Genomic DNA, 27,769 nt, shown 5'->3' with positions numbered 1-27,769 from the left:
CGGATGGCCCGGGGCTGGGGGCGGGGAGGAATGCGTGAGCGCGCATGGGGCGCCTTTTGTGCCAAGTTCACCCCGAGCCCTCCTTCCCACCCTCGGCCTCGAGGAACTGCCCGAGGCTGTAAACCCTGCCCCTCCAGACGGAAACCGGACACTGTTCCCACGGTGTCTCCCGAGAAGATTGCGCCCGTGCGCTTTTCTTGGGCGCGTCTGGAACGTCACTCTGGTCCCCCTGATGCCTAGGGTCCGCCGACATGAATCCGGTGGTCGTGGTCCACGGCGGCGGAGCCAGCAGCATCTCCTGCGACCGGAAAGAGCGGGTGCGCCAGGGGATCGTCAGGGCCGCCACCGTGGGTCACAACATCCTCAGGGAGGGAGGGAGCGCGGTCGATGCCGTGGAAGGAGCTGTGACCGCCCTGGAAGATGATCCCGAGTTCAACGCGGGTAAGTGTGCGTTTCAGCCAGAAGGCCAGGCCAAGTCGGGTCACGCTCCTCCCCCCGGATAAGTAGAAACTGGTCTAATAGGAGCTTTGTGGTGAAACTAAATATGCTTTTTAAAAAAATAATCATTAACTTTTTCTACCTGCTGGTCAAGTTGCTTTAAGAATTTAATTGTTGCATCCACTAATCCACCCGTTTTTATGTAACCTGCTTCCTGGAATTCACATACCAAGAGACTTTTGAGGGGAGCTGGGGGTAGACCACATACCATAAACTGTACCCATTTTAAGTTTTGAAAAATGTATACCCCTGTGTAACCACCACCACAGCCAAGATTTAAAACATTTCTATCACCCTCTTAAGATTTTGTGATATAATATGAAATATATATTTCCTCTCTGCCCTTGGTTCCTAGGCACCTTGTAATTTTCTGAGCATTAGAGGTACCAGGAGAATCTTTTGTTCTAATATTTGGTCTTTGACCCCAGTGCCTTACACAAGCTCTTAATTCCTTGGAATTTTCTTTTGTATCCTAATGAGTTGACTCTTGTTGGCTCTTGGCTAGGGGCTGGTTATCATAAAGGCTAAACCGTGATTAGAAGTTTGGAAGTTTCAGCCCCATGAGTCCGCCTGACTGTAGAATGTGACCCAGCTGCCCTTTCATGGCTTCGTATGTTGAGCTAGAATTTACCAAAGGGAAGCAGATTGCCAGCTAAGGGAACAACCAGCTGTTTATCTGTGGAGGACTTGTTAAACCATATATCTCTTAGCACTTGGGACCCCCTTGGGTGGCAAACCCCCTCTTATGAAATGTATACAGGACCTTCATTTGAAGTGAGTCGTTCTGGTCTCCCACCATCAGAATTCATCAGAACTGGGAAGGATAGAATAGGGATTAGAGCAGCTGGTTCTCATTGCTTTGCTCTGCACCTTACTTCCGAATGTCTCCCCTCTGATTTCTCAGATTTTTGCTGTTCAACCCATTTAGGGGGAAAAAAAGAGTAGGGCTGAAGAGAAAGAAATCACAGTTTTAGGGGAGAAAAGGTAGGACTTTTACCAGCATGGTTTCTTCTTTGGCTCTGTTTGGCCATGTACTGTTCCCAGCTGAGGCCAATATAAGCAAACAGTGTTCCCAGCAACCTCTGCTATAATCCTCTAGAATAACTATCTGGGAAGCTCATACAAAAAGCTGACTCCCAGTAGTTATTGAGTTCAGTGGCAATAATTAGCATTCATGACACAGCTTATCTGTTTGTAAAAACATTATATTCTATTTGTGTTTCAACATGGATTTCACTTAATATTTAAAGTTTGTTCCATAATGCTTCATTTATTAAAAAGTAGTTGATGTATTAGATGCAACACTGTAAAAATTGAACTTTTAGAGTTGAATCCTAGAAATATTTTTTGAAGACTTAACTTAGATTGATAGTTAAGTCACGGCCCTTCACTTTCACAAGAGTTGAGCAGTATTTACCCAGCACTTTACATAGCTTTTCATTCTCTACATTCAATTGTGTAAGCTGCTGAAGAGTTTGAGATATTAGGATGTTTTTCATTTTTCCACCTTCTTTCTGAACTTTTTATGATAAAGCATCTATAAAGTAAAACTCTGTGGTGGGTCTTTCCTTGTTTTGAAGATTCCCAAGCAGTTCTGAGGCACAACGAAGTTTAGAATCCACTAGCCTAATCCATACAATTTTAATGGGTTTGGGATTTTTTTTTTTTAGTGTATTTTATATACAGTAAAATCAATACAGTAAAGTAGCATACAGTTCCATAACTGTGACAGACACCACAATCAAGACACAAAACAAAGATACGAAATAGTTCCATTACTCTCCTACATCCCTTGAGTCCTCACCTCCATTTACCCCCAGCCCCTGGCAACAACTAGTATGTTTTCTGTTCCTATAGGTTTGCTTTTTCCAGAAAGTCATGAGTGGAATCACATAGCCTTTTGAGTCTGGATTCTTCAGTACACATAATGCAGAGTACTATCCATATAGATGTGGGTGTCGGTAGTTTACCCCTTTGTATTGTTGAAGAGTATTCATTCCATTGCATCCATTGCATAAATAATACCACGGTGTGTTTAGCCACAAACCAGCTAAAGGACATGTTTCATTTGGGGCCTTTATAAATAAAATCACTGTAAACATTTGTGTACAGGTTTTTGTATGAACATAAGTATTTTTGGTTTTTGTTTTGTTTTTGAGTTGGAGTCTCACTCTGTTGCCCAGGCTGGAATGCAGTGGCACGCTCAGGGCCACTGCTGCCTCGACCTGCTGGGCTCAGGCAATCCTTCCACCTCAGACTTCCAAGTAACTGGAACTACAGGCGTGCGCCACCATGCCTGGCTGATTTTTTTGATTTATTGTAGAGATGATGTCTCACCAAGTTGGCCAGGCTGGTCTCGAACCCTTGGGCTCAAGCAGTCATCTCGTCTCCGCCTCCCAAAGTGCTGAGATTATAGGCATGAGCCACCACGCCCGGCAACATAGGTTTTTATTTCCTTTGGGTGAATACCCAAGAGTAGGATCACTGGGTCATATGGCAAATCTTTATTTAGTGTTATTAGAAACGACCAAACTTTTCCAAAGTGACTACTGTTTTCTGTTTCCACCAGCAAGGAATGAAAGTTTCAGGTACTCTACATCTTCTCCAGCACTAGGTATTGTTGGTCTTTTCTAACATCAGCCATTCTCGTAGGTATATAGTGGAATCTCACAGTGTTAATTTGCATTTCCCTAAATGGGAAATGATATTCTAGATCTCTTATCAGATAGGGAATGTGGTCACCCCATCTGTGGCTTGACTTTTCTTTCTCTTAGCATGTCTTTCAAAGAACAGAAGTTCTCAATTTTGTAGAAGTCCAATTTATAATTTTTTTTAATGAGTTGTGCTTTTGGTGTTGTATCTTTTTTTTTCCCCTTGAGTCGGAGTCTTACTCTGTTGCCCAGGCTGGAGTGCAGTGACACACTCATGGCTACCACAGCTTCAACCTGCCGGGCTCAGGCAATCCTTCCACCTCAGCCTTCAAAGTAGCTGAGACTACATGTGTGCATCACTACACCCGGCTAATTTTTTGATTTAATGTAGAGACAAGATCTTGCCAAATTGCCTAGGTTGGTCTCGAGCCCCTGGACTCAGGTGATCCACTTACTTCTACCTCCCAAATTGCTGGGATTATAGGTGTAAGCTACCATACCCAGCTTTTGTATCTTAAGAAATATTTGTCTAACCCAACATTACAAACATTTTCTCTTAAGGTTTCTTCTAGAAGTTTTGAGTCTGTGAGCCATTTAAAATTTTGTATGGTTCAAGGGACCTGTCGAGGCTCGGTTGTTTGCATAACTGTTCCAGCATCAGTTGTTGAAAAGGTTTATCACAAGTAGTAGGTCACCAGGTTACTCACACTTCTGTCCAACTGACTACAAATCAAGAGCTCCCATGACCCCTTCCTCAAGTTTGATAATTTACTATGACAGTTCACAGAGCTAAGGTAAGCCCTTATGCTCTGTCTATTATAAAGGCTGTGATAAAGGCTACAGATGAACAGCCAGATGAAGAGGTGCCGGGGCAAGGTCAATATAGTTCTGACTCTGTGTATCTGGAGTTAGTCAGATCCCACGGGTTAAGGGCTCAGTCCTACAAGAGTACCCCCACTTCAGATGCCAGTCACAAGCAGTAGGTTGTCACTTACACTTCAGATGAACCAGCTATAAATCAGGGTTCCCATGACCCCCTTCTCAAGTTCAGTTAATTTACTGGAACAGCTCACAATACTCAGAGAAATCCATTTGCCAGTTTATTATATTAATAATGGATCTGATAAAAGAAACCAATACACAGCCAGATAAAGAGATGCACAGGGCAAGGAACACAAGCTTCCATGCCCTCTCTGGCATGCCACCCTCCTAGCACCTCCACATATTCAGCAACCAAAAAGCTGGTGGGTCCTCATGAGCTTTTATGGAGGCTTCTGTGAGACAAAGTAACACATGTAAGAAGCCATGTTTGCTCATTTCTGCTTGCTAGCATAATTTCACAAGTCCCTGAATCTGACAACATCACCTCTCCAGAGGGGTATTTTAAAGGCAAAACAGGATAGAGCACATGCTCCCCCAACTCCTGCATCTCTTGCCTGAATCAGTATATTCCTCCAAAAATAAAAGACCCTAGTCCTTGCCTTTTCCTACACATAAGGTAATGTCTGACAGGGTTAATGAGTATGCCTCTGTAATCTATAACCAGATGTACTCTTACACCCAAGCTTAGATGTGATTCTGCTTTCATGTAAGTTTCCTGTAAGTTTCCAAGCAAGTTTGATGTAACTTCTGAGCATGCAGGAAACTTTCACAGCTTATAAGTTATAAGCTGAAGCACTGTTTCAGAGAAGACTTACAGAACCTCTCTGAAAAACTCTTCCCTGGAAACTAACTTTAATTTTTTAAAAGCTTGCTTTTTTTCTTTAGTCATGATACATAGGCGTGATTGATTAAATCATTGGCTGTTGGTTGCCAGCTCAACCATCAGCCTCTCTCCTGCTCCTTGGAGTTGGAGGTGGAATGGGGCTAAAAGTGCCAACCCTCTAATCACAGGCTTGGTTCCCTGGCAACCAGACCCCATCCTGAGTCTCTCCAGCAGCCCCTAATATCAGTCATCTCATTAGCATACAAAACGCATGTATTACTTTGGAGAACCCAGGTGAAAAGATTGAGGGGAAAAAAATTCCATAAAATTCCAAAAAGCAGAAGTTGAATTGGCCTTGCACAGAGTACTCCATTGAATCCGCGTGAGTGAAGTGGTGTGGAGGCATTGTATTAGGTATTATAAATAATCCAGAGATGAATTAAAGTATATGGGAGGATATGTGTAGGTTATATGCAAATACTGTTCCATTTTACGTAAGGGACTTGAGCATCCATGGTTTTTGGTATCTGCAGGGGTCCTGGAACCAATCTTTCATGTATACTAAGAGACAACTGTATGTATTTCTTAGTATAAGTCACAATACCACACCCTCCCTAACTACTAACAACTCTCAATTACTAATCAGTTTTTGTCTCTATAATTTTATCTTTTTAAGAATGCTTTATAAATGAACTCATACAACATAACCTTTTGGAAATGGCTTTTTTTCATTCAGCATTATGCCCTTGAGATTGTTGATGAAAGATGCCAAACTCTATAAAATATTTAAGAAGGTTTATTCTGAGCCAAATGTGAGTGACCTAGGCCCTTGACACCATCCCAAGAGGTGCTGAGAACATGAGCGCAAGGTGACTGAATCGTAGCTTCATTGTATTTATATAATGCGGGTCATAGGTGTATTCAAAGATTTGCTTTAAGGAATTTTGAAATCAGTAAGGGAAGCACCATGTTGCGATAAGGAACAGTTTGTGGAAGTTGTTTCTTTTCTTTCCTTTTTTGAGTTGGATCTCACTCTTGTCACTTAGGCTGGAGTACAGTGACACAATCACGCTCACTGCAGCCTCAGCCTCCTGGGCTCAGGTGATCCTTCCACCAACTACAGATGAGCTCTACCACACCCAGCTAATTTTTTGATATTTTTTATAGATGAGGTCTTGAGGCAGGATAGCTAGTGTAGGTTAGGCATAGATAGGTAAATACGTCTTGTAGGCGACTTTGAGTTTAAAATAAGAAAGTGTCCAGACATCTAGTCAGAAGGATGGAATATGGATTCAATGTGGACTCCCAGGCTTACCCCACCCTCTCATCCATCAGAGGCAGAAAGATGGTAATCTCTTCCAAGCAGATACCCCCACCTGCTCATTAACATATTAATCACTAAATGGGTATATCAGGCCTCTTGTAAGAAGCAAAAAGCATGGTTTTTCTCTCACCCATGCCACTTATTTCTGGCAGGTACCTCTGTCTTTCCCCTTCTCTTTCTCTAATAAATTCTGTTTTAAAACTATGCTCGCTGCTCTGAAATTCATTTCAGTAGTGTGTCAAAAGACCCAGCAGTTTTGTGCTACATCCCACCCAATATCAGTCTTACTATGTTGTCCAGGCTGGTCTCGAACTCCTGGGCTCAAGCAGTCCTCCTGTATCAAACTCTCAAAGTGTTTGGATTACAGACTTGAGCCACAGTACCTGGCCTGGTTGTAGGATTTTATAGTTACCCTTTATCAGTCTGAAGAAGTTCCCTTATTAGTTTTTTTTTTTTAATCATGTAAGCATGTTGAATTTTGCCAAATAAGTTCTTCATGTATACCAAAAATAATGTATTTTTTCTTCTGTCTGTGACAGGGTAAATATTGATTTTTTTAAATGTTGAACCCAGCTTTTATCCCTAGAATTAACATATATTAATTAACATGATGTATTTTCTTTTTTTATAACTTGCTACTCTTAATTTGCTGGTATTTTCTGGAGGTTTTTGAATCCTTTTTTGTGGGGGGGGATACTGGTTTGCAGTTAGGTTAAAAATCCCAGTGGGGCCTCCAAAAAATGTTAGGTCAGACCCACCAAGGATGTCTGGTTTACCATCCAGTGCTGCACAAAAGATGCAAAGAAGTGGACAAAAGTTAGATTGGAAAATATGGCTTATTTAGAAAGTAAATGAGAGAGATTGATTCTCCTCCCCAAGATAGGGGAGGAGGCCAAAGCTAAGAAAACATGGTGGCCATGGCTCAGAGAACACATGGCATGACCATTGCCTAACAGAACAGTGGTAACTGCTATTTGAAGTTGAATCCCTTTTAAACCTTCCCTTTGATGAGGCAGGTGTTAAGGTAAGTGGGTGGTGGTCTGCTCCACATCATCAGAGGGGCAGGTACTGACATCAGGTGATGGGCAGCAGGCAGATGGGTGGGTTAGTCACATGACTGTTGGCCATGGTGATGGGGTCTGTGTCTCGGAGATCACAAGGGCTGGTCAAGTTAACTTGGGTCTTATGGGTGGAGGCAAATATTTGAAATAGAGAAGCGAATTAATACAAAACAAGCTGGGGAGGGGATTGTAAAGCAGTTATCAATAGCTACCTCTGAGTTCTGTCCCTGGCTAGTGACTAGAGGGTAAATTAAAATGAACTGCTAGAAAAACATGATAGATCTAGGCAATGTTAAAATGACTGCTCATTGGGTATGTTGACTCCATTTGTGTCCTTTCAGTGACTTTATAATATTGGTCAGGTTTTGGCATAAGGGTAATGCTGGTTTCTTGTGATGAATTGGAAAGTATTCCCACCTTTTCTATTTTTCTTGAACAATTTGTATGTAATTGGTATTATTTATTTCCTTGTAAATGTGTGATAGAATAGCTAGTGAGACCATCTGAACCTGGAGTTTTACTTGTTTTTTGTTTTACTTTGTTGGAAGGATTTTTACTGAGAAATAATTTTTTTTTGAGTCAGGGTCTCTTTTGCCCAGGCTGCAGTGTGCAGTGTAGTGGTACAATCATGGCCCCCCACATCCTCAACCTCCTGGGCTCAGATGATCCTTCCCTCTCAGCCTCCCAACTTGTACTACTCTCAATTGGTACTACAGGTGGTACCACACCATCACACCCAGCTAATTTTTTTTTAATTTTTTTGTAGAGACGAGGTCTCGCTATGTTGCCTAGGCTGATCTTGAACTCCTGGCCTCAAGCAATCCTCTTGCCTCGGCCTCCCAAAGTGCTAGGATTACAGCTTGAGCCACCATGCCCAATTTTTCTAATAGGTATGAGACTATTTGTTTTACCTATTTTTTTCTTTGAATGAGCTTTGTCAATTGTGTCTCTCAAAGGATGTTTCTATTTCAAATAAGTTGTTAAATTTATGGGCATAGAGTTACTTGGAATATTTCTTTATTTTTCCTTTAATGTCTATAGATCCATAGAGATATACTCTCTTTCAATCCTGATATTTATTAATTGCATCTTTTTTCTTGGTCAGCCTGGCTAGAATTTATCAAGTTTATTGTTTTTTCCAAAGAAGCAGTTTTTGTTTAGTTGTCCATTTGAACTGTAGGAACAAATTCCTAGTGTACTACAAGGGGCCCATCCTCCAAAAGATAATTCCAGGTTTTTGGGGGTTCCCCTGTATTTTGCTAACTATGACACATACACTTGGAAAGAATGTACATTATTGCTGGACACAGTGGCTCACGCCTGTAATCCCAACACTTCAGGAGGCTTGAGGTGAGAGGATTGCCCGAGCCCAGGAGTTCAAGACCAGCCTGGGCAACATGGCACAGGGTGAGCTGTGGATTTTGTTTTGTTTTGGTTTGCTCTTTCTATTCTTTTTCATCTATTTATCTTTATTATTTCATTTCTTCATTTTGCTTTGGGAATAATTTGCTGTTCTTTTTTTCTATTAAATAATTAATTTGAATTTTTTTCTAATATGAGCATTTAATGCTTTAAATTTTGCTCAAGGCACCACTTTGATTATATCCTACAAATTTTTACATGTTGTCTTTTTCATTATATTCAAAAGGCATTTTAATTTCCCTTGTGATTTCCTCATTGAACCATGGGTTATTAGAAGCATGCTATTTAATTTTCAAATATTTGTGTCTTTTTTAAGTATCTTTCTGTTACAGATTTTAATTTTAATCCCATAATTGTCAAAGGACATATTTCATTTGATTTGCATTCTTTTAAACTTTGATCAGTTTGTTTTTGGCCCCACATATGGTCTCCGTGGGGGGACCTGGAAAAAAATGAATTTATTTATAAAAAATTATCTATTTATTCTCACATGTTTATACTTCAGTCACCTTCAAAGTACTCTCCATTTGATGAAATGTTAAAATGGCTGCTCATCGAGATGCTTTTTCCACTGTTCAAGACAGTTTTTGAACTTATCAATTTTGATGCCTTTTAGTGATTCTGCTGTTTTTTGGTTCACCTCTTCCACATTGGAAAAAACGTTTCCCTTTGAGGACTTTATTCATATAGGGAAACAAAAAGTCACTTGGGGCAAGAACAGGGGGTCAGGCCATTTTGGGTCAGAAACAACACTCAGCACAATGTGTGGGCAGGTGCATGGCCATGGTGGAAGAACCAGTCGCCTGTTTGCCACAGCTTGGGATGTTTCATCCACAAATGATGACACACAGTTCTCAAAACTCCCAGATAAAAATTTTGGTTGACCATTTGAGCTGGAGGAACAAATTCCTAGTATACAGTTCCTACAAGGGGCCCACCCTCCAAAAGATAATTCCAGGTTTTGGGGGGTTCCCCTGTATTTTGCCAACTATGACACATACACTTGGAAAGAATGTGCATTATTGCTGGACACAGTGGCTCACGTCTGTAATCCCACTCCTTCAGGGACTGAGGTGAGAGGATTGCCTGAGCTCAGGAGTTCAAGACCAGCCTGGGCAACAGGGCAAGATCTCATCTCTACAATAAATCCAAAAAAATTACAAATGGCACACACCTGTAGTCACAGCTACATGGAAGGCTGAGGCAGCAGAATTTCCTGAGCCCAGCAGGTCAAGGCTGCGATAGCCTTGATCATGTCGCTGCACTCCATTCCAGCCTGGGCAACAGAGTGAGACTCTGACTCAAAAAAAAAAAAAAAAAAGAATATGCATTTGCTGTTGTTGAGAGTTCTGTAATATCGGTTTGGTTAATAATATTGTTCAGATCTTCTGTGTCCTGATTATCTACTATTTCTATTGATTTCTGAGAGAGGAGTATTGAAGTTTTTAGTAATTGCAGATTTGTCTGTTTCTCCTTTCAGTGCTATCAATTTTTCATGTATTTTGAAATTCTGTTGTTAGACACATAGATTGTTGTTGTCTTGGTGAATTGACTCCTTTATCATTGTTCAATGTTGTTATTGTTTAATGTTTCTTGTTCTGGTTTCAGGTTGTGGCTCTGTCTTGAACATGAATGGTGAAGTTGAAATGGACGCCAGTATCATGAATGGAAAAGACCTGTCTGCAGGAGCAGTGTCCGCAGTCCGATGTATAGCAAACCCCATTAAACTTGCTCGGCTTGTCATGGAGAAGGTATTTGTGACTGAAACATCCTTTCTTAAGGAATCATTACTGCTGTAGTTCCAGCTGTGAAGAAATACTTGAGATCACTGTTCTCCCAAAAATACATGCAAGAACAGAAGCGATGTTGTTTGAGTTTCTCAAATCAGCCAAGGTTCTGACTCTATAGATGGTATAACCCAACTAGTAATCACTTAACCAGTGATTATTTTATCTTTCTGTATTTTCTTCAGTATTCTTTCAACATGTATAGTAGTACATACAAACTGAATAAACCAACTATTTAATAGCGTGTATTAAATAAAAATGGATTAAGTTCTCTAAATTTAACATAGTAAGTAGTTGCAACCCTGGTAGCATCCCATCATTTGGGGTTTTTTTTTAATGCAGAGAGCTAGGCTCTTTTCAGCATTCAGAAAAGGAAGCCAATGAAATTTGCATTTTTTAGCCCTTGCACTAAGAGAAGTAATTATTTCCATATAGAAGGAACAGCTAAAAAGACTTAAAATTTTCTGAAAACATGCCATTTTCTTTTCCTTTTTTGGCTCAGACACCACATTGCTTTCTGACTGACCAAGGTGCAGCCAAATTTGCAGCAGCCATGGGAATTCCAGAGGTTCCTGGAGAACGACTGGTAACAGAGAAAAACAAAAAGCGCCTGGAAAAAGAGAAACTTGAGAAAGGTGCTCAGAAATCAGACTGTCAAAAGTAAGTCTCATCTGCGGTCACATGTGTGGGAGTTATTAAAATATGAAAGCTTGGCAGCTATCTGATCTTCTACATTTCTTAAATAATTGAAACTAAATAATGAAAAAAACATTCTTTTGATTCTTAAATTTAACCTCATTTATTACTTCTCTGAACAGCAACTCAAATTAGACATGAGTTCCTTTTCTGACATGATTTAAGAGACTGTCTTATATTGTTTTTCACTCATCTGGATTCTTCTTGATCATGTTGTTATCTTAAATAGACTATAAACAGGTTCTCTGTGATCTAGTATACGTTATGAACTTGCATAAGCACTCTTTCGTACCATAGAAAAAAAAAGTGCAAGTCTTGAAAATGTGAATTAATTCGTGTATTCTGAATTATGGTTTTCTGTGTTACAGATTTCAAAATCCCAAATAAAAGCTCCCCCTCCTTTTTTTTTTTCTTTTTTTGAGTCAGAGTCTCACTCTGTTGCCCAGGCTGGAGTGCAATGGCATGCTCACGGCCACCACAGCCTCTAACTTCTGGGCTCAGGTGATCCTTCCACTTCAGCCTTCCAAGTGACTCTAGCCCACAGACACAGCAGCATACTCGTTAAGGCTGTCAATGGCTGCCAACATATGGCCATTCTTTTTTTTTTTTTTTTTTTAGCTGGAGTCTCACTCTGTCGCCCAGGCTGGAGTGCCTTGGCACACTCAACAGCCACCCCAGCATCGACCTGCTGGGCCCGGCGATCCTTCTGCCTCAGCCTTCCAAGTAGCCAGAACTACAAGCGCACGCTACCATGCCCGGTTAATTTTTTATTTATTGTAGAGATGAGGTCTCACCAAGTTGCCTAGGCTGGTCTTGAACCCGCAGGTTCAGGCAATCCACTCACCTCGGCCTCAAAGTGCTGGGATTACAGGCTAAGTCATTGAGCCCATCCTGAAGCAGATTCTTAACCTTGGGGACACACTAGAATTACCTGGGAAACACTTCCATAATATACCTCCATCTCAGATTTATTTAAATCTGATTCTTCAGGGAAAACGCCCAGACGTGTGTATTTTGAAAAAGCTCCCTAGTGATTCTAAGGTATACCTCTGATTAAATATTACTTACTCTAATATTTATGCAGAGTTAATAGATTGAATCCTATTATAAACTCCCAGACCATATTCAAATTTTATTTTCAAATTTTGCTTTAAATAAGGGGCTTTTAGCCAGGTGCAGTGGCTCACACCTGTAATCCCAGAATTTTGGGAGACGTAAGTGAGGTGATTGCCTGAGTCCAGGGTTTCAAGACCAGTCTGGACAACTTGGTGTCCATCTCTACAATAAATCAAAAAATTATCCAGGTGTGGTGGCGCATGCCTGTAGTTCCAGCTACTTGAAAGGCTGAGGTGAAAGGATCGCCTGAGCCCACCAGGTCAAGGCTGTGGTGGCCATGAGCATGCCACCGCACTCCAATCTGGGCAACAGAGTGAGACTCCAACACACACACAAAAAAGCTCAATGCCAACTAGTCACATTTAGCTAGTGGCCTCTCAGTAGCCACATGTAGCTAGCAACTGCTCTAGTGGGCAGCACAGGTCTAGGCAGAACCTGTGTAAGGAACCAGCTCTTCATGTTAACAGCCACATGGACATTGATTATTAGAATTATGAATGGTTTCATTTTGATTTTTAAAAAATTTAAAAGATTTAATTTCAGAAATGTAATATTAAAATTTTTAGCTTTTATGTAATTTTGACTTGAGGTATATTCACTAATTATAATTCATGTTTTAACTTTAATAAAATATTTTGTATATTTTACAAAAATAACTTTTTGTAAATTTTTTTAGATTCTCTTCATTTTTTGATGAAAATACATTTTGTATTTTTGGGTATAATTGCATTTTACATTTAATCATTTAGATTATTGAAAATGAGTATATGTCAAAATTTTCACTGAGCGTGGTGGCTCACACCTGTAATCCCAGCACTTTGAGAGGCAGAGGCGAAAGGATTACCTGAGCCCAGGGGTTCGAAACCAGCCTGGGCAACTTGGCGAGACCTCATCTCTACAATAAATCAAAAAATTAGCCAGGTGTGATGGCATATACCTGTAGTTCCAGCTACTTGGATTGGCTAAGTCCAGCAGATCAAGGCTGTGGTGGCTGTGAGCAGGTCACTGCACTCCAACCTGGACAACAGAGTGAGAATCCAACTCAAAAAAAGGAAAAAAAAATTTTTTGTCATAGAAAAAGAGTACTAAAGTAGAGCTCACAAAAGAAAAAAATCTGAAAGGAAAAAAGAAGTAAAAATCTTCAAAGAAGCAATCTGCTTGCATTTTTAAAAACTGGAAACAATGAAAGTAAGCAGTCTTCTTCCAGGATGACCCACAAAAAATTCACAAACAGGACACTACAATTTAATTGTTAAAAGCAGATTTAGTTATTTATCAAGATAATGAAAATGAATAAGAAAATCATTCTCACCAACTCCACAGTTTGAACAGGTCAGATGAAATCCCTGCAACTTCATATTCTTTACTAAAGGAAAATATAATTGCTTTTAAAAAAATCGCACAGAAAAAAGTACACATAACAGTTACAGGAATTGGGGGAAGAGGCTGAATAAACAGACAATTAATGTTACTGGAAACAGAAAACAATATAAAACATTGATGTAATGTTCTTGAAAGAATAATGTATCCAGTATTTAGCCAGGCCTAATGATTCTTTTCATGACACCATCAGTCCAGTGTTTACAAAAACAATGGAAATTTCCTGGGTTTAGTAAAAATAATTTTTCAAAATTTGGTGAAATGCCAAACGTGTAATTAGGACAAAAATAATGGCACTAATGATACTAGGTTGGAGAATTCAAACAGATTATTAGTTTAATGGGGAGTAAAGTGAGAGATTAAGCCATATAAAATTTTTTAGATAAAATAATTACTTAATTACTCAGTTCAACTAGACTATGCCACGGTCAGAAGACATGTTGAATAACTAACATTTATTATAAGTATTGTTGCACTACTTGAAGAAGAAAAGTCCAAGTTCATGTTTCATTGCATTTACGTCTGCCTCTTAAAGTACAATTTTTGAATTAAGTGAAGAATTGAAAATGTTCAATTTCAGGCATTAATATAAAGAATTGTGATGATAGAGCTAACATGGCTGGTAAATGAAAGTTTACCAAGAAGTTTAGCCAAGAATCCAGAAGTATTCTACATAACATACACAACTCATCATTTGAATTTGTTTCTAGGAAAGGTGAAGTCATCTGTGCCAGTAGTGATGTTGCTTCAGAACAATAGAGGTTAGATTAAATGTAGTATTTTCTAGATATGTCCAAAGGTGTAACACCTTGATTAAACTCCTATTTCACCTTATAACAAATCTCCAATGCATGATAGGAATACCAATTAAATGCTGTTGAAATTTTGAACTTAGATAAGAAAAGTTTGGCCAGACACAATGGCTCACACCTATAATCCCAGCACTTTGGGAAGCTGAGGTGAGAGGATTGCCTGAGCCCACAGGTTCGAGACCAGCCTGGGCAACTTGGTGAGACCTCATCTCTACAATAAATCAAAAAATTAGCCGGGCATGGTAGCGCACACCTGTAGTTCCAGCTACTTGGAAGGCTGAGGCGAAAGGATCGCCTGAGCCCAGCTGGTCGAGGCTGTGGTGGCCGTGAGCGTACGTACCACTGCACTCAAGCCTGGGCGACAGAGTTAGACTCCAACCCAAAAAAGAAAAAGAAAAGTTAAGCAGGATTACAGAAGATGCTCCAAGGGCAAATCATGAACTTTAACAGAAAGAGAAATTACTTTTTTTTCTTTGAGTTGGAGTCTCACTCTGTCGCCCAGACTGGAGTGTAGTGGCTGCTGCCGGCCACTGCAGCCTCGACCTGCTGAGCTCCAGTGATCCATCCGCCTCAGCCTTCCAAGTAGCCAGAACTACAGGCGCGCGCTGCCACATCCGGCTAATGTTTTGATTTATTGTAGAGATGAGATCTCGCCAAGTTGCCCAGGCAGGTCTCGAACCCACGGGCTCAGGCAGTCCACTCACCTCGGCCTCCCAAGGCGTGGGATTACAGGCTGAGCCACCGGGCCCGGCCTGAGAAATTACTTTTTAACTTGTGTCTATCTTGAAGATTCATATACAGATCTCCAAACCAGTTGCTGCAAAAACTGGTTTTTGGTTTATTATAAATCAGAGTATAGTACCATCTAAAGAGAGATTTGAACAAAATTAAATAACATCCTGCTATTTTAAATTTTCTTTAGAGTATACTGGCACTGAAATTTACAAGAACTTATCTACATAGAACTAGATACTGCTTAGGAGATTATGAAAATTACTATAATAAGTGATTGTGATTTATATGATCAAGTTAAAATATTTATTATCCTTTGCGATAACAATTTATAATATATAAATCCATATAGTAGTTGGATGTGATCATGTAAAAATCAAGATTCATTTCTAAATGTAAGTATTACTTTAAGAATTTTATTGCTGGCTGAGTACAGTGGCTCACGCCTGTAATTCCAGCACTATGAGAGGCCGAGGCAAGAGGATTGCTTGAACCCAGGAGTTCAAGGCCAGTCTGAGCAATATAGCAAGACCTGGTCTGTACAAAAAAATTTACAAATTAGCCGTGGTACTGTAGTTCCAGCTACTCAGGAGGCTGAGGCGGGAGGATCACCTGAACCCAGGAGGACGAGGCTGTGGTGAGCCATGAAGGTCCCACTGCACTCAAGCCTGGGTGACAAAGTAAGACCCTGACTCGATAAAAAAATAATAATAATAATTTTGTTGGAGATTTCAGTTGCTACTGCCACAGCAGAGTGAAGCTTCTCCAAATTAAAATTAATTAAAAACTTGCTAAGACTTACATTGACTCAAGAAAGGTGGTATCTTGGGGCATTTTGTTAATAGAATTTATGTTGTGTGAAGATGTTGATGTAAAAACATGATCAGTGCTTCCTGAAATGAAGACAAGCAATAATGGAATAAATAAAATGTATTAATTTTGTGTATATGTTTTCCACCCATCTGTCATCACCAGCTGGTCAGCAAATGATTCAAGTAATGACCACAATGATGACTAAGTCATCTTTGGTAGTTTCTCAACTTCGGTCACCATAGCTTTATAATATTTTTCAAGATAAAACAGTATAGAGGTTCCTACAGAAATCAAAAATAGACTACCATATAACCCAGCAATCCCTCTTCTGGGTATCTATCCAAAAAAATGAAATCACCACCTCATAAAGATATCTGCACTCCCATATTCATTATAGCATTATTCACAGTAGCCAAGATGTGAACACAACCAAAGTGTCCATCCATCAGTGGATGAATGGATGAAGAGATTGCGATGTATATATGCAGTGGAATATTATTCAGCCTTAAAAGAGGAGATCCTGCCATTTGCAACAACATGGGTTAACCTGGAAGACATTTTGCTAAACAAAATAAACTAGACACAGAAAAATACTGCATGCTCTCACTTAGACGTGGAATCTGAAAAAAAAAAAAAAACTTTGAATACATAGAATCAACAGAATGGCAGTTATCAGGAACGGGAGAAATGGGAAGATGTAAGTCAAAGGGTATAAAATTATCATTATATGGGATAAGGCTAGAGATCTAATGTACAACGTGAGGACTATAGCTAATAATATTGTATACTGGAGATTTGCTAAGAGTAGATTTTAGTTACTCTTATCACAAAAAGAAAAGCAGTAACTATGTGAGATGATGAATATGTTATTTCGGTTGATAATTTCACTGTGTGTGTATATATATCAAAATATGTTGTATACTGTAAATATATACCATAAAACATATTCAGGGAAACTATTTTTCAAGATATATGTACCACAGTAAGAGGACAAATCATATGTGTAACTGCTAGATATTAGACATATGATATGTGGGCCTCCAATTTTATTTATATTCTCACCCTGGCCTCTTGCAAATGTTAGAGGTGGGGCTGTGACCAGCAGTGGCTGGGAGTACCTCCTTCCTTATCTGATAGGTAAAGGGTGACACTGTTACTTTAATTTCCTATTCTCCGACAATGAGTTTGAGCATTTTATATTTGTTTGTGGGTCTTTCTTTTCCATGCATTTGCCTGTTTTTGTCTTATGCTCATTTTTTCTCTTGCGTTTTCAATCTTATTTTTGTTCATTTCTTTTTTTTTTTTTTTTTTCATGGGATTTCACTCTTTTGCCCAGGCTGGGGTACAGTGACATGAGCATAACTCACTGCATCCTTGATCTCCTGGGCTCAGGCAGTCCTTCTGCCTCAGCCTCCCAAGTAGCTGGAACTACAGGCGTACACCACCAAGCCTGACTAATTTGTTTTATTTTTTTTTTATAGAGACGAGATCTCGCTATTTTGCCCAGGCTGGCCTTGAACTCCTGGGCTAATGCAGTCATCCCACCTTGGCCTCCCAAAGTGCTGGGATTACAGGTGTGAGCCACTGCACCCATCCTCTTTTCATTTTTCTTTGTTTGTTTGTTTGTTTGTTTGTTTGTTTATAGAGATATGATCTCACTGTGTTGCCCAGACTGGCCATGAACTCCTGGGCTCAGCAGTTCTCCCACCCAACCTCCCGAGTAGCTGGGACTACAGGTGTGAGTAACTGCACTTGGCTCTTCTTAACAGCGTTACAGTTATCCTCTACTACTAAAAAGAAAGAAAAAAAGAGAAAAAACTTCCCAAATCTGTTTGTTGTTCTTGCTGTTATCAAATGTGCCTGCCTCTTCTTTTATAGTGTGTAAGTCTAAAAACACCTAAAAGGTATTCCCCTAACTTGACACATATGGTCACCTAGATTTTCTTGAAGGATTTTTTTTTTTTTTTAATTTGTCTCTTACCATCTGGAATTAGTTTCTGTGATGATGAAAGACAGGATTCCCCTTTTCTTTTCTTCTAGACAGAATGCCAGATTTCTCTTTCTAGCCCCTTGAGCCAGACTCTATTGAGCTACTCTTCAATCTCTCCATGTGATTGCCAAACCTCAAGCTTATGTCCAACACTGAATTTATTTCCCCACCCCCACTCCTACACACACACCAACAACAAAACAAAAAGCCTATTCCTAATAGTCTTGTACATGTCAACAAATGGTTGTTACATCCTTTCAGTTGCTGAGACCCAAAGCCTCAACATCCTTTGTGATTCATCTCTATCACATCCAGTTCACCTGCAGACTCCATCAGTTATTTCTCACCCCTCCACTGAAACCACCTGACACAAACCATCTCCTCAAGCCTCCTAACTAGTCTGTTTCTGCTCTTGTCTCCCTCAGTCAACTCCACACCTCAGCCAGAATAATCGTTTTAAGATAAAATCTGTATAGAAACATAGCATACATACAGAAGTGCATGGATCACACATGTGCACCTTGATGAATTGTCACAGTCGAAACCCCATGTGCAGCACCCAGATCCAGAAGCTGGGTGTTGCCAGAAGCCCCCACTCTGTTCCCCCTTCTGTTCACTTCCTTCCCCCTAAGGTAGCCACTTTCCTGACTTCTACATCGTAGATGAGTTTACCTGTTTTTCACTTTATTTGAATGGCCTCATATAGTATTTACGAGTGCTTTTTGGCCTGCCTTCACCCAACATATTTCTGAGATTCATTGGTGTGTTGCAGTAGTTCATTCTTGAAAGATAGTGGCGCACAGTGAAACTCAACACCCATTAAGGCCAAGAGATTTAATGAGTAGGAGTGAGGGTGGCTACAGGGCCTGAGGGTCAGGCTGTAGCGCTGAAGCAAGGGCACGCCAGCCTTTATGGGGGCTTAGGGCGACCTGTCAGTCGATTATTGGTCGGCTGGCAGAGCTCCATCCAGGTTGGTGGGTTTTCCACGGGCACGGGAAAGGGTGCAGAGAGAGAACAAAGGAAGGCACCGTTTCAGTCGCCATTTTAGTTTGCCGTGTCACCGTTTCCAGGAAAGGGAGGGGATGTGGCTTTACTTGTGGCTTGGCGGTGGCCCTTCAGTTCTCATTGCAGTATAGCATTCCAGTGTGTTAATATTTATCTCCTCTACCTTTGGTGCACATTTGTGTGTTTAGTTTGGGGCTACAGTGTCCCCCCTTATCTGCAATTTCGCTTTCCATGGTTTCATTTATCCACAGTCAACTGTGGTCCGATTTTTTTTTTTTAGTAGAAGTCCCACTCTGTTGCCCAGGCTGGAATGCAGTGGCATGCTCATGGCCACCACAGCCACGATCTGCTGGGCTCAGGTGATTCTTCCACCTCAGCCTTCCAAGTAACTGGATCCACAGACACATGCCACCATGCCCGGCTAATTTTTTGATTCATTGTAGAGATGAGGTCTTGCCAAGTTGTCCTGGCTGGTTTCAAACCCATGGGCTCAGGCAGTCCTCTCACCTTGGCCTCCCAAATTGTTGGGATTATAGGCGTGAGCCACCACACCTGGCCACAGTCTGATATTTTGAGAGCGAGACCACATTCACGTAACTTTTATTACAGTATATTTTATAATTGTACTATTTGATTATTAGTAATTGTTAATTTCTTGGTGTGCCTCACTTATCAATTAAACTTCATCATAGGTATGTACATACAACATAGGAAAAAACAGTGCTAGCCGTGGTTTCAGGCACCCAAGAGGTCTTGGAACATACCCCTGCAGATAAGGGAGATAACTATTACAAATACTGCTGCCATGAACATTTTGTCTCTTGCTGAGCATCTGTCCAAATAGCTGATGGACAGATAGACAGGTGTGTAGCTGCTGAGTCATGGAGTGTGCATTGTTCAGCTTTAGTAGCTATTGCCCAGTGGTTTTTTCCCAAAGGAGTTTGCACTAACAGCCGTATGGAGTGAGGGCTTCTGTTCCTGCACATTCTTGCCAATGCTTGCTATGTCTTTTAATTTTAGCCATTCTGGAGAGTGGGTGTAATGGCAAGAATGGTGATTCTTAAAATTTAACTCAGATTGTGTCCTCCCATATCAGAGTACAAGCCTTTACAATGGCCTAAAAATAGTGTGATCATGTGATTTAGTGTTCAAACTGAAACTTTGTTTCAAGAGTACAGGAGGCACTATTAATAATTAAGCCATGATAGGCCGGACTCAGTGGCTCAACCTGTAATCCCAGCACTTTGGGAGGCTGAGGTGAATGGATTGTCTGAGTCTGCGGGTTCGAGACCAGCCCAAGCAACTTGGCAAGACCTCGTCTCTACAATAAATAAAAAATTAGCCAGGTGTGGTAGCATGCACCTGCAGTTCCGGCTACTTGGAAGGCTGAGATGGAGGAACCACCAGAGCCCAGCAGGTCGACGCTGGGGTGGCCATGAGTGTGCCACTGCACTCCAGCATGGGCAACAGAGTGAGACTACAGCTCAAATAATAATAATAATAATAATGATAATCATAATAATAAAGCCGTAACAGCAGGCACAAATTTGGGCTGTTCTGGATAACCTGAATGTACAGTCACCCCAGTCATCAGAGCCCTCGTGACCTGGCCCCTGGCCGTCCCTCTGATCCTCCTACCACAGTCTCCCTTATTTTATTCTTTCCAGCCTCTGTGGCCTCCTTGGGATTCCAGGGACAAGGCAAGCGTGTTTCCGCCTCAGGAGCGTTCTTTCCTGCAGTGAGTGTGGCATGGCCTGACCTCACTTCCTTCAGAGAGGCACCGTAGAAACTAGCACCTCCCCCATCATCAATCTTCCCTTGTGGTGCTAGATTCTTCTTCACTGTTTTTTGTGGGGTATTTTTGGTTTGTCACCTGACATATTTACCCTCTGCCCCAAATGCCAGCTCCATGGGAGAAGGGACTTTGTCCATTTGGTTTACTGTTCTGCCCCAGCACTTAAAACAATCCCTCAAATATAGTTCATTATAGAATCTAGGCCAGGCGCAGTGGCTCATACCTATAATCCCAGCACTTTGGGAGGCTGAGGTGAGAGGACTGCTTGAGCCTCGGAGTTCGAGACCAGCCTGGGCAACATAGGGGAACCCTCATCTCTACAAAAAAAAAAGAAAAGAAAAAATTAGCCAGGTGTCGTGTACACTGGTAGTCCCAGCTACTCTGGATGCTGAAGTGGAAAGGATTGCCTGAGCCCAGAAGGTTGAGGCTGCAATAACTGTGATCATGCTGCTACTCTCTGGCCTGGGCAACACCAAAACCCCAACTCAAAAATTAATATATATTAATTTTTGGTGGTGGATACCTGGGCATTAGTGTACAATCTCCTCAACTTTTTTACAGTCATTTACCACTTGACAGAGATGCGTCCTGAGAAGTTTATTGTTGAGGGATTTTGTCGTGTGTGAACATCGTAGGGTGCACTTACACAAACCTAGATGGCATGGCCTACTACAGCAGTCTCAGACCTTTTTGATATCAGGGACTGGTTTCCTGGAAGACAACTTTTCCACAGACCGGGGATGGTATCGGGATGATTCAAGCACATAGCATGTATTGTGTTCTTTACTTCTTCTATTACATTGTAATATATAATGAAATGATTATATAATGTACCATTTTTTTTTAAAAGGCACAGACAGAAATGATAAAATAATGAGCGAACCATGTGCAGACTAAAATGAGTGTCAGATTCTGACTTAAAGCCTGCCACCAGATGCAGCCGCACGATTGAAGTCCATCAACTCACTTGCCACTCACTCATAGGGTTTTGATATGAGCCTACAAGCAATTGATGTATTACGCTCTCTGTGCAGTCAGACCTCACTGCTAATGTTAACCTGTATTTGCAGCCATTTCCCAGTGCTAGCATCACCGCCTCAGCTCCACCTCACATCATTCAAGCATTAGATTCCCACATGGAGTGTGCAGCCTAGATCCTTCACATGCGCAGTTCACAATAGGGTTTGTTCTCCTATGAGAATCTAATGCTACCACTGATCTGACAGGAGGTGGAGCTCAGGCGGTAAAGCAAGCAATGGGGAGTGAATGTAAATAGAGATGAAGCTTTGCGCCCTCACCCACCACTCACCTCCTGCTGTGCAACCTGGTTCCTAACCCCTGGCCTAGTATACACCTAAGTGGTATGGTATAGCCTATTGCTCCTAGATTATAAACCCATACAGCAAGTTACTGTACTGAACACCATAGGCAGTTGTAACACAGTGATAAGTATTTTTGTATCTAAGTATAGAAAGGATACTGTAAAAATAAGCTTATGGGAACACCATCATTTATGCCAAAACGTCATTATGTAGTACATGACTGTAATTGGAAATTCATAATAAAATGTTGGGGAGAAATTAACTTATCTGATCTTCATAAAAACCCCATGAAACAAGTACTGATAGTCAGGTCCATAGACAGGCAGGTTGTCAGAAATGTGGGATCATAGATCTCTCCCTCTACCTACCAACTCACTTTCTCCTTGCCTTTCTCTTCTTGGTGGCAGTTTCAAAATCTCTGGGGTGAGCCCAGGAATCTAAGAGATTCTGATGCACACGAAAGTTTAAGATGCATGCACCCTATTATTTGGTTTGTTTTGGGGGGGGTGTTTTTATTTATTTATTTATTTATTTATTTATTTATTGTAGAGGTGAAGTCTCGCCAAGTTGCCCAGGCGGGTTGAACCCACGGGCTCAGGCAATCCACTCACCTCAGCCTCCCAGAGTGCGGGATTACAGGCTGAGCTACCGAGTCCAGCTGCACTCTGTTATTTGTACCCCTCTTTTGTAGATGGAGACATGGAGAATAAAATGTAAGCAAGGTCACACAGAAAACAGTGGTGTTGGGCTTGGATATACTCCTAAAACTGAGGTCTAAAGGCATGTCTGGCAATCTCCCTATAACTAGCATGCAGCGTCAGAAGCAAGCAGGCACTCTCTACCATTTCCATGCGTCTAGAAAGTGCTCCATTTGCCTTAGCATATAACGTGGGACTTTAAGTGGCTTTAAGCTACATTGTTAAGTGTTTTTAATTTCTCATAATTCAGTCTGTCACTTTTCTCTGTTTATTTTTGGCAGGAACTTGGGAACCGTGGGTGCTGTTGCCTTGGACTGCAAAGGAAACGTGGCTTACGCAACCTCTACGGGGGGTATCGTTAATAAGATGGCCGGTCGAGTTGGGGACACACCGTGTATAGGTAGGACCGAGCATTGGCTCCTGTCCTTTCTCCTTTCCTTCTCTATCGCCAGGTTCTCCCTGTTCTCTACTCTCTGCCTCTCCCCTTTCCTTTCTGCATTTCCTTTCTCTTCTTATGGCAATTTCAGAATTTCTGGGAGCAGTGAGATTGGAAGGAGTTGTTTAGGGCATTGCTTTGAGGGAAGTTTGTATCTTTTTTTAATAAGCTTCTGCTGTGGGATGAACGGCATTTGTTCTTCCTAAATTGCAAGCCTTTTGGCATGACTCAAGGAGAGAAATGGAGGCAAGGATACTAAAGTTGCCCCCAAGTGACCCTATAGTGTCTCTATCTTCTCTTTAGCCCAGTTTTGGGATTTGCAGACTTACACACAGAGGGTTAAATTCATGAAACATCTTCCCAGACATGGACTCAAACTACCCATCTGAGAAAGCTGAGAATTTAAGTTTGCAGTTATTAGGTTTGAGTGGCATCAAAGTGACATACTTCTACAGAAATACCACAAATTGAAATGTTTACATTAACATGGAAGCATGTTATCTCATTCCCAGGAGTGGGTGAGAGGCAGGTCTGGGGGTGTGTGTAAGTTTCACTTCATGTAGGCTTTCACACTTCTCATGTGGGAATCCCCACAAACCTCTACGGATGATTGAAATTTTTTTGCGTTTTGGTTTTTTTTAAGTCAATGTCTCACTCTGTCGCCCAAACTGGAGTGCAGTGTCACAATCACGATGATCATGGCTCACGGCAGCCTTGACGTCCTAGGTTCAGGTCAACCTTCCACCTCAGCATTCCAAGTAGCTGGGACTACAAGTGCACACCACAGTGCCCAGCTAATTTTTTTTTTTTTTTTTTTTTTTTTTTGAGAGACAAGGTCTCTCTCAGCTGTGTTGCCCCAGCAGATCTCAAATTCCTGGGCTCAAGCAATCTGCCTGCTTTGGCCTCCCACAGTGCTGGGATTATAGGCATGAGCCACTGTTCCCAACATGATTGAAGTTTTGAGAAACGGCTAAATTGTTCCATCTACCCCAAATAGTAGCTTGTACTTTTAGTGGAAAACTAATCCCTACCCTCCCTTTTGAATGTGTTGCTATTCTTTAGTGATAATGCACACTCTTGACCATTTTTTATTTCCTTTATTCTGTCATGAACTCAGAGGAGACATTGGAAGCTTCTTTAAAGAGTACAGGTCTGGTATGAGTACCCCAGAGCTATGAAGTAGTCTTCCTTTTTTCCTCCTTAGCAAAAATCCCACCAAACTATGCCCTATCAGTAGTGCGTCTTAACATCCTGATGGGTTCACACCAGGCCACAGGGCCAGATCCTAGAAACTATGTTCCTAGAAACTAAGTTCGGATCCTAGAAAATAAGTTCAAGCGTGTTAAGTTATGATGGTAATGTCTTGAGAGGAAAAAAGGCATAACCTAAAAGTCAGAAGTCCTTGTTTCAGCTGTGAGCACCAGGTGTGCTCTGCCTGGCCTTCTGAGGCCTCCCCTAGGAGCCCTGCGGCTGGCCAGGACCCCACGTGGACAGTCAGGAGGGAGGGCGCCTACCACCCCTTAGACTCCCTTTGTCCTCCCGAATTCGAGGGCTATTTACACAGCCCTCAGTAGTCTCCCTTTCCATTCATGGGTCATGGCTACTCTGACCTTTTTTTGTCTGCACTTCAGTAAGTTGGAAGTTAACATTTATGTGGCATTAGACTTGCAGTATGTGTTTGAATTTCTTGACTGTTACTACTCGGTTAGAACCAATCACCTTTTTTGAACAGGGTCTGGAGGTTATGCTGACAATAACATTGGAGCCATTTCAACCACAGGGCACGGAGAAAGCATCCTGAGGGTGAATCTGGCCAGACTCACTCTCTTCCACATAGAACAAGGTACATGGACCATAGGACAAGTAAAATCATTGGTGAAGACTAGTACATAGAAGGTATTTGATAAATACATAGAGAAGTATATGACCCCCCCCCCCCTTTTTTTTTAATCAGAGTCTTAACTCTGTTGCCCGGGCTGAAGTACAGTGGCATGATCACAGCTCACAGCCTCAGCTCCTGGGCTCAAGCAACTCTCCTGCTTCGGCCTCCCAAGTAGCTGAGACTACAGGTATGTGCCACTATAGTTGGCTAATTTTTTTTTTTTTTTTAGAAATGAGATCTATATATGTTGCTCAAGCTAGTTGGGAAGCCTTTCTTGCTTGCCACAGAGGTTGCTGCAGATTGTTAATGCTGTATTTTGACTCCTCCCCACCTTCTGTTAGGATACTCTGATCTTTTGCATCTCTGAAGGGAGACAGGAGACCCTGAGTGTGGAAGGGAAGGCCACTCTGCTTGGGCTGATCCTAGGCTACCTCTGTCTCAGGGCAAGAAGGTGAGGACCTTCCTTTTAAGCATTCAAGGGAATCATTTACCAAACATCTTTGTTAACTCACTTTGGCAATTCCTCTTTTTTCTTTTTTCATTTTAAAGATGTAGGATACAATTCAGGGTTAGGTATACAAATGTTCATTTGCGGGTACCTTTGTTGATGAGCTTCTTCCTCCCTGCCCCATTCCACTGGCAGTTTCCCACTACTGCCAATCCTGTCTCCCCAACTTTGGCATTTCATACTGCAAGTGATTTTCCCATCAGGCTCCTTTCAGTAACGTGTGTTGTTTCTCAACTTTTCTGTTTTCAGGAAAGACATTAGAAGAGGCTGCTGACCTGTCGTTGGGTTATATGAAGTCAAGGCTCAAAGGTTTAGGTGGCCTCATCTTGATTAACAAAACAGGAGACTGGGTGGCAAGGTGGACCTCTGCCTCTATGCCCTGGGCGGCTGCCAAGGACGGCAAGCTGCACTCTGGAATTGATCTTGACGATACCACTGTCACGGACCTGCCCTAAGCGCCTGGAAGACTGTGTTCTAGATGCTAGCTTGGAGGTAAAGTACAGGTTCCTGGTATAGAGATGTAACCTAATCAATTAGATCTAGAAACGGAAAAACTGTGCTGTCTGTCACTCATTTTGTTGCCTTACTCAGTGAGTATCTGAAGGTTTGGTTGAGGGTCGGGTTTCAAAGTGGTGAGAGAAATGCCCGTGTTAAGATCAGAATAAGACTAATGAGGATGGCAAACTCTAGGGCGCCCTTCTCATGCACAGCCCCCATCATACAAGGTTAGGAAAAAGTGGCATGATCCTAACACCACAGAATCAGGAGACCCGCAGCACGCGGGACTGAAAGATTGGGAGGGACGTGTCGGTCCAGAGGAAGGGTGGGGGGAATTCAGAAGGGAGGCAGGAACAGCAGAAGGGCTGACGGGCAAGGTCCCGGTGAACCTCAGAGTTCGTTGTGAGTCACAAGAACATCGGGTTAAAGAGTGAAAATCCTTTAAGGGAAACGGTCTTCGTCTGTGAGAGAGTAACCTGATTCTTCTAAGAAAGTTCAGATCTTCTCTGACTTACTAATGTAGACGTGTTTCTAGAGTCTCCCGAACATGGAGACAAAGGGTCATAATGGAGACACTGTGAGAGTTCCTTGAAGTCTGAGGGTTTTCTTGGGTTCACAGATGACCCCCTCACCTGCTGCTCTCCCACAAGCCAACTCCACCCACCCAGACCCTTCAGTCCTCAAGTCATGAGTAACAGGGCTTACAACCTTTCCAGCAACAGAGAGGGCCTGATGTAGAGATGACACCAGGCCTCCGTGAGGCCTCACACTGTCCAGTGCTTTGGGCCGCCACCCTCCCCCACCCCTGAGCTGGGGGCTGTGCACTGTGGACAGCATGGGGAAGAGAGTCGTTTCCTTGGTGGAACGTATTCCTATTAAACTCTCAGTACACTGGGAACGTGACTTGTACTGTGATAGATCTGTCCCGTCTTTTCAGTCCATCAGGGCTTACCTTCCTCTGGAAAGCAGTTGCTTAACTTTAAATGTCACATCCCATGAATAAAATGTATTTTGAAAGAATAACAGTGTGGTTAGGAGTCACTGTGGACAGAGACCAGAATGTACACAAGCTGTCCCCTTGGTCTCTCGGTTCCGACAGGTATAGTAGATCTAGAGACCCTGAGACAAGGGGTCCGTGGGGATAATGCATCCTGCCTCGTGGCAAATGTGCACGAGTTTTTCTGAAGAATTGAACTTTTTCTGAGTGGATAAAGAAAGAAACCAAACTACCATTTGCCAGTGCCGACAAGGTCCATGGATCAGTCTTCATGTAGTTTTCCAATATTCACTCCAGACAGGCATGCAGTTCTGACTCCTATCTCCAGACCCTCCCTCGGCCCACATCAGCTACTGGGACCCAAAGAGAAAGAGGCGACACTTGGAGGCAGAACCGAGTTTAAATCCTGCTTTTTCCCACCGTCCAGGTGATCCTAGGCGAATTAGCTTTCTAGAATTTTTCATCCATAAGCCAGGTGCAGTGGCTCATGCCTGTAATCCTAGTACTTTGGGAGGCTGAGGCAGGAAGATTGCTTGAGACCACGAGTTCAGGACTAGCCTGGGCTTGACCTTGTCTTTACAAAAATATCAAAAAATTAGCCAGGAGTGGTGGGGTGCGCCTGTAGTCCCATCTACTCAGGA

The 27,769-nt window shown here is 41.9% G+C and overlaps 1 protein-coding gene across 2 annotated transcripts in view; it reads left to right on the top strand.

Moving 5' to 3' along the window:
• The window catches only part of ASRGL1 (asparaginase like 1), a 27,713-nt gene extending 562 nt beyond the window's left edge, over nucleotides 1-27,151 (top strand). The window contains exons 2-7 of one of the 2 annotated variants that reach the window (XM_008063023.1): nucleotides 241-441; nucleotides 10,270-10,412; nucleotides 10,951-11,108; nucleotides 23,089-23,207; nucleotides 24,976-25,086; nucleotides 25,883-27,151. In XM_008063023.1, the coding sequence (XP_008061214.1) occupies nucleotides 252-441; nucleotides 10,270-10,412; nucleotides 10,951-11,108; nucleotides 23,089-23,207; nucleotides 24,976-25,086; nucleotides 25,883-26,088 (927 nt within the window). In that variant the 5' untranslated portion in view covers nucleotides 241-251 and the 3' untranslated portion in view covers nucleotides 26,089-27,151. The remainder of the gene's footprint in view (nucleotides 1-240; nucleotides 442-10,269; nucleotides 10,413-10,950; nucleotides 11,109-23,088; nucleotides 23,208-24,975; nucleotides 25,087-25,882) is intronic. The other variant, XM_008063024.1, reaches the window with a different exon arrangement.
• The last annotated feature ends 618 nt before the right edge of the window (nucleotides 27,152-27,769 follow it).

Source organism: Carlito syrichta, unplaced genomic scaffold, assembly GCF_000164805.1.
Source record: "Carlito syrichta isolate Samal-C Ts95f unplaced genomic scaffold, Tarsius_syrichta-2.0.1 Scaffold306469, whole genome shotgun sequence".
NCBI lineage: Eukaryota > Metazoa > Chordata > Mammalia > Primates > Tarsiidae > Carlito > Carlito syrichta.
This window is presented reverse-complemented; position numbering and strand designations above follow the sequence as displayed.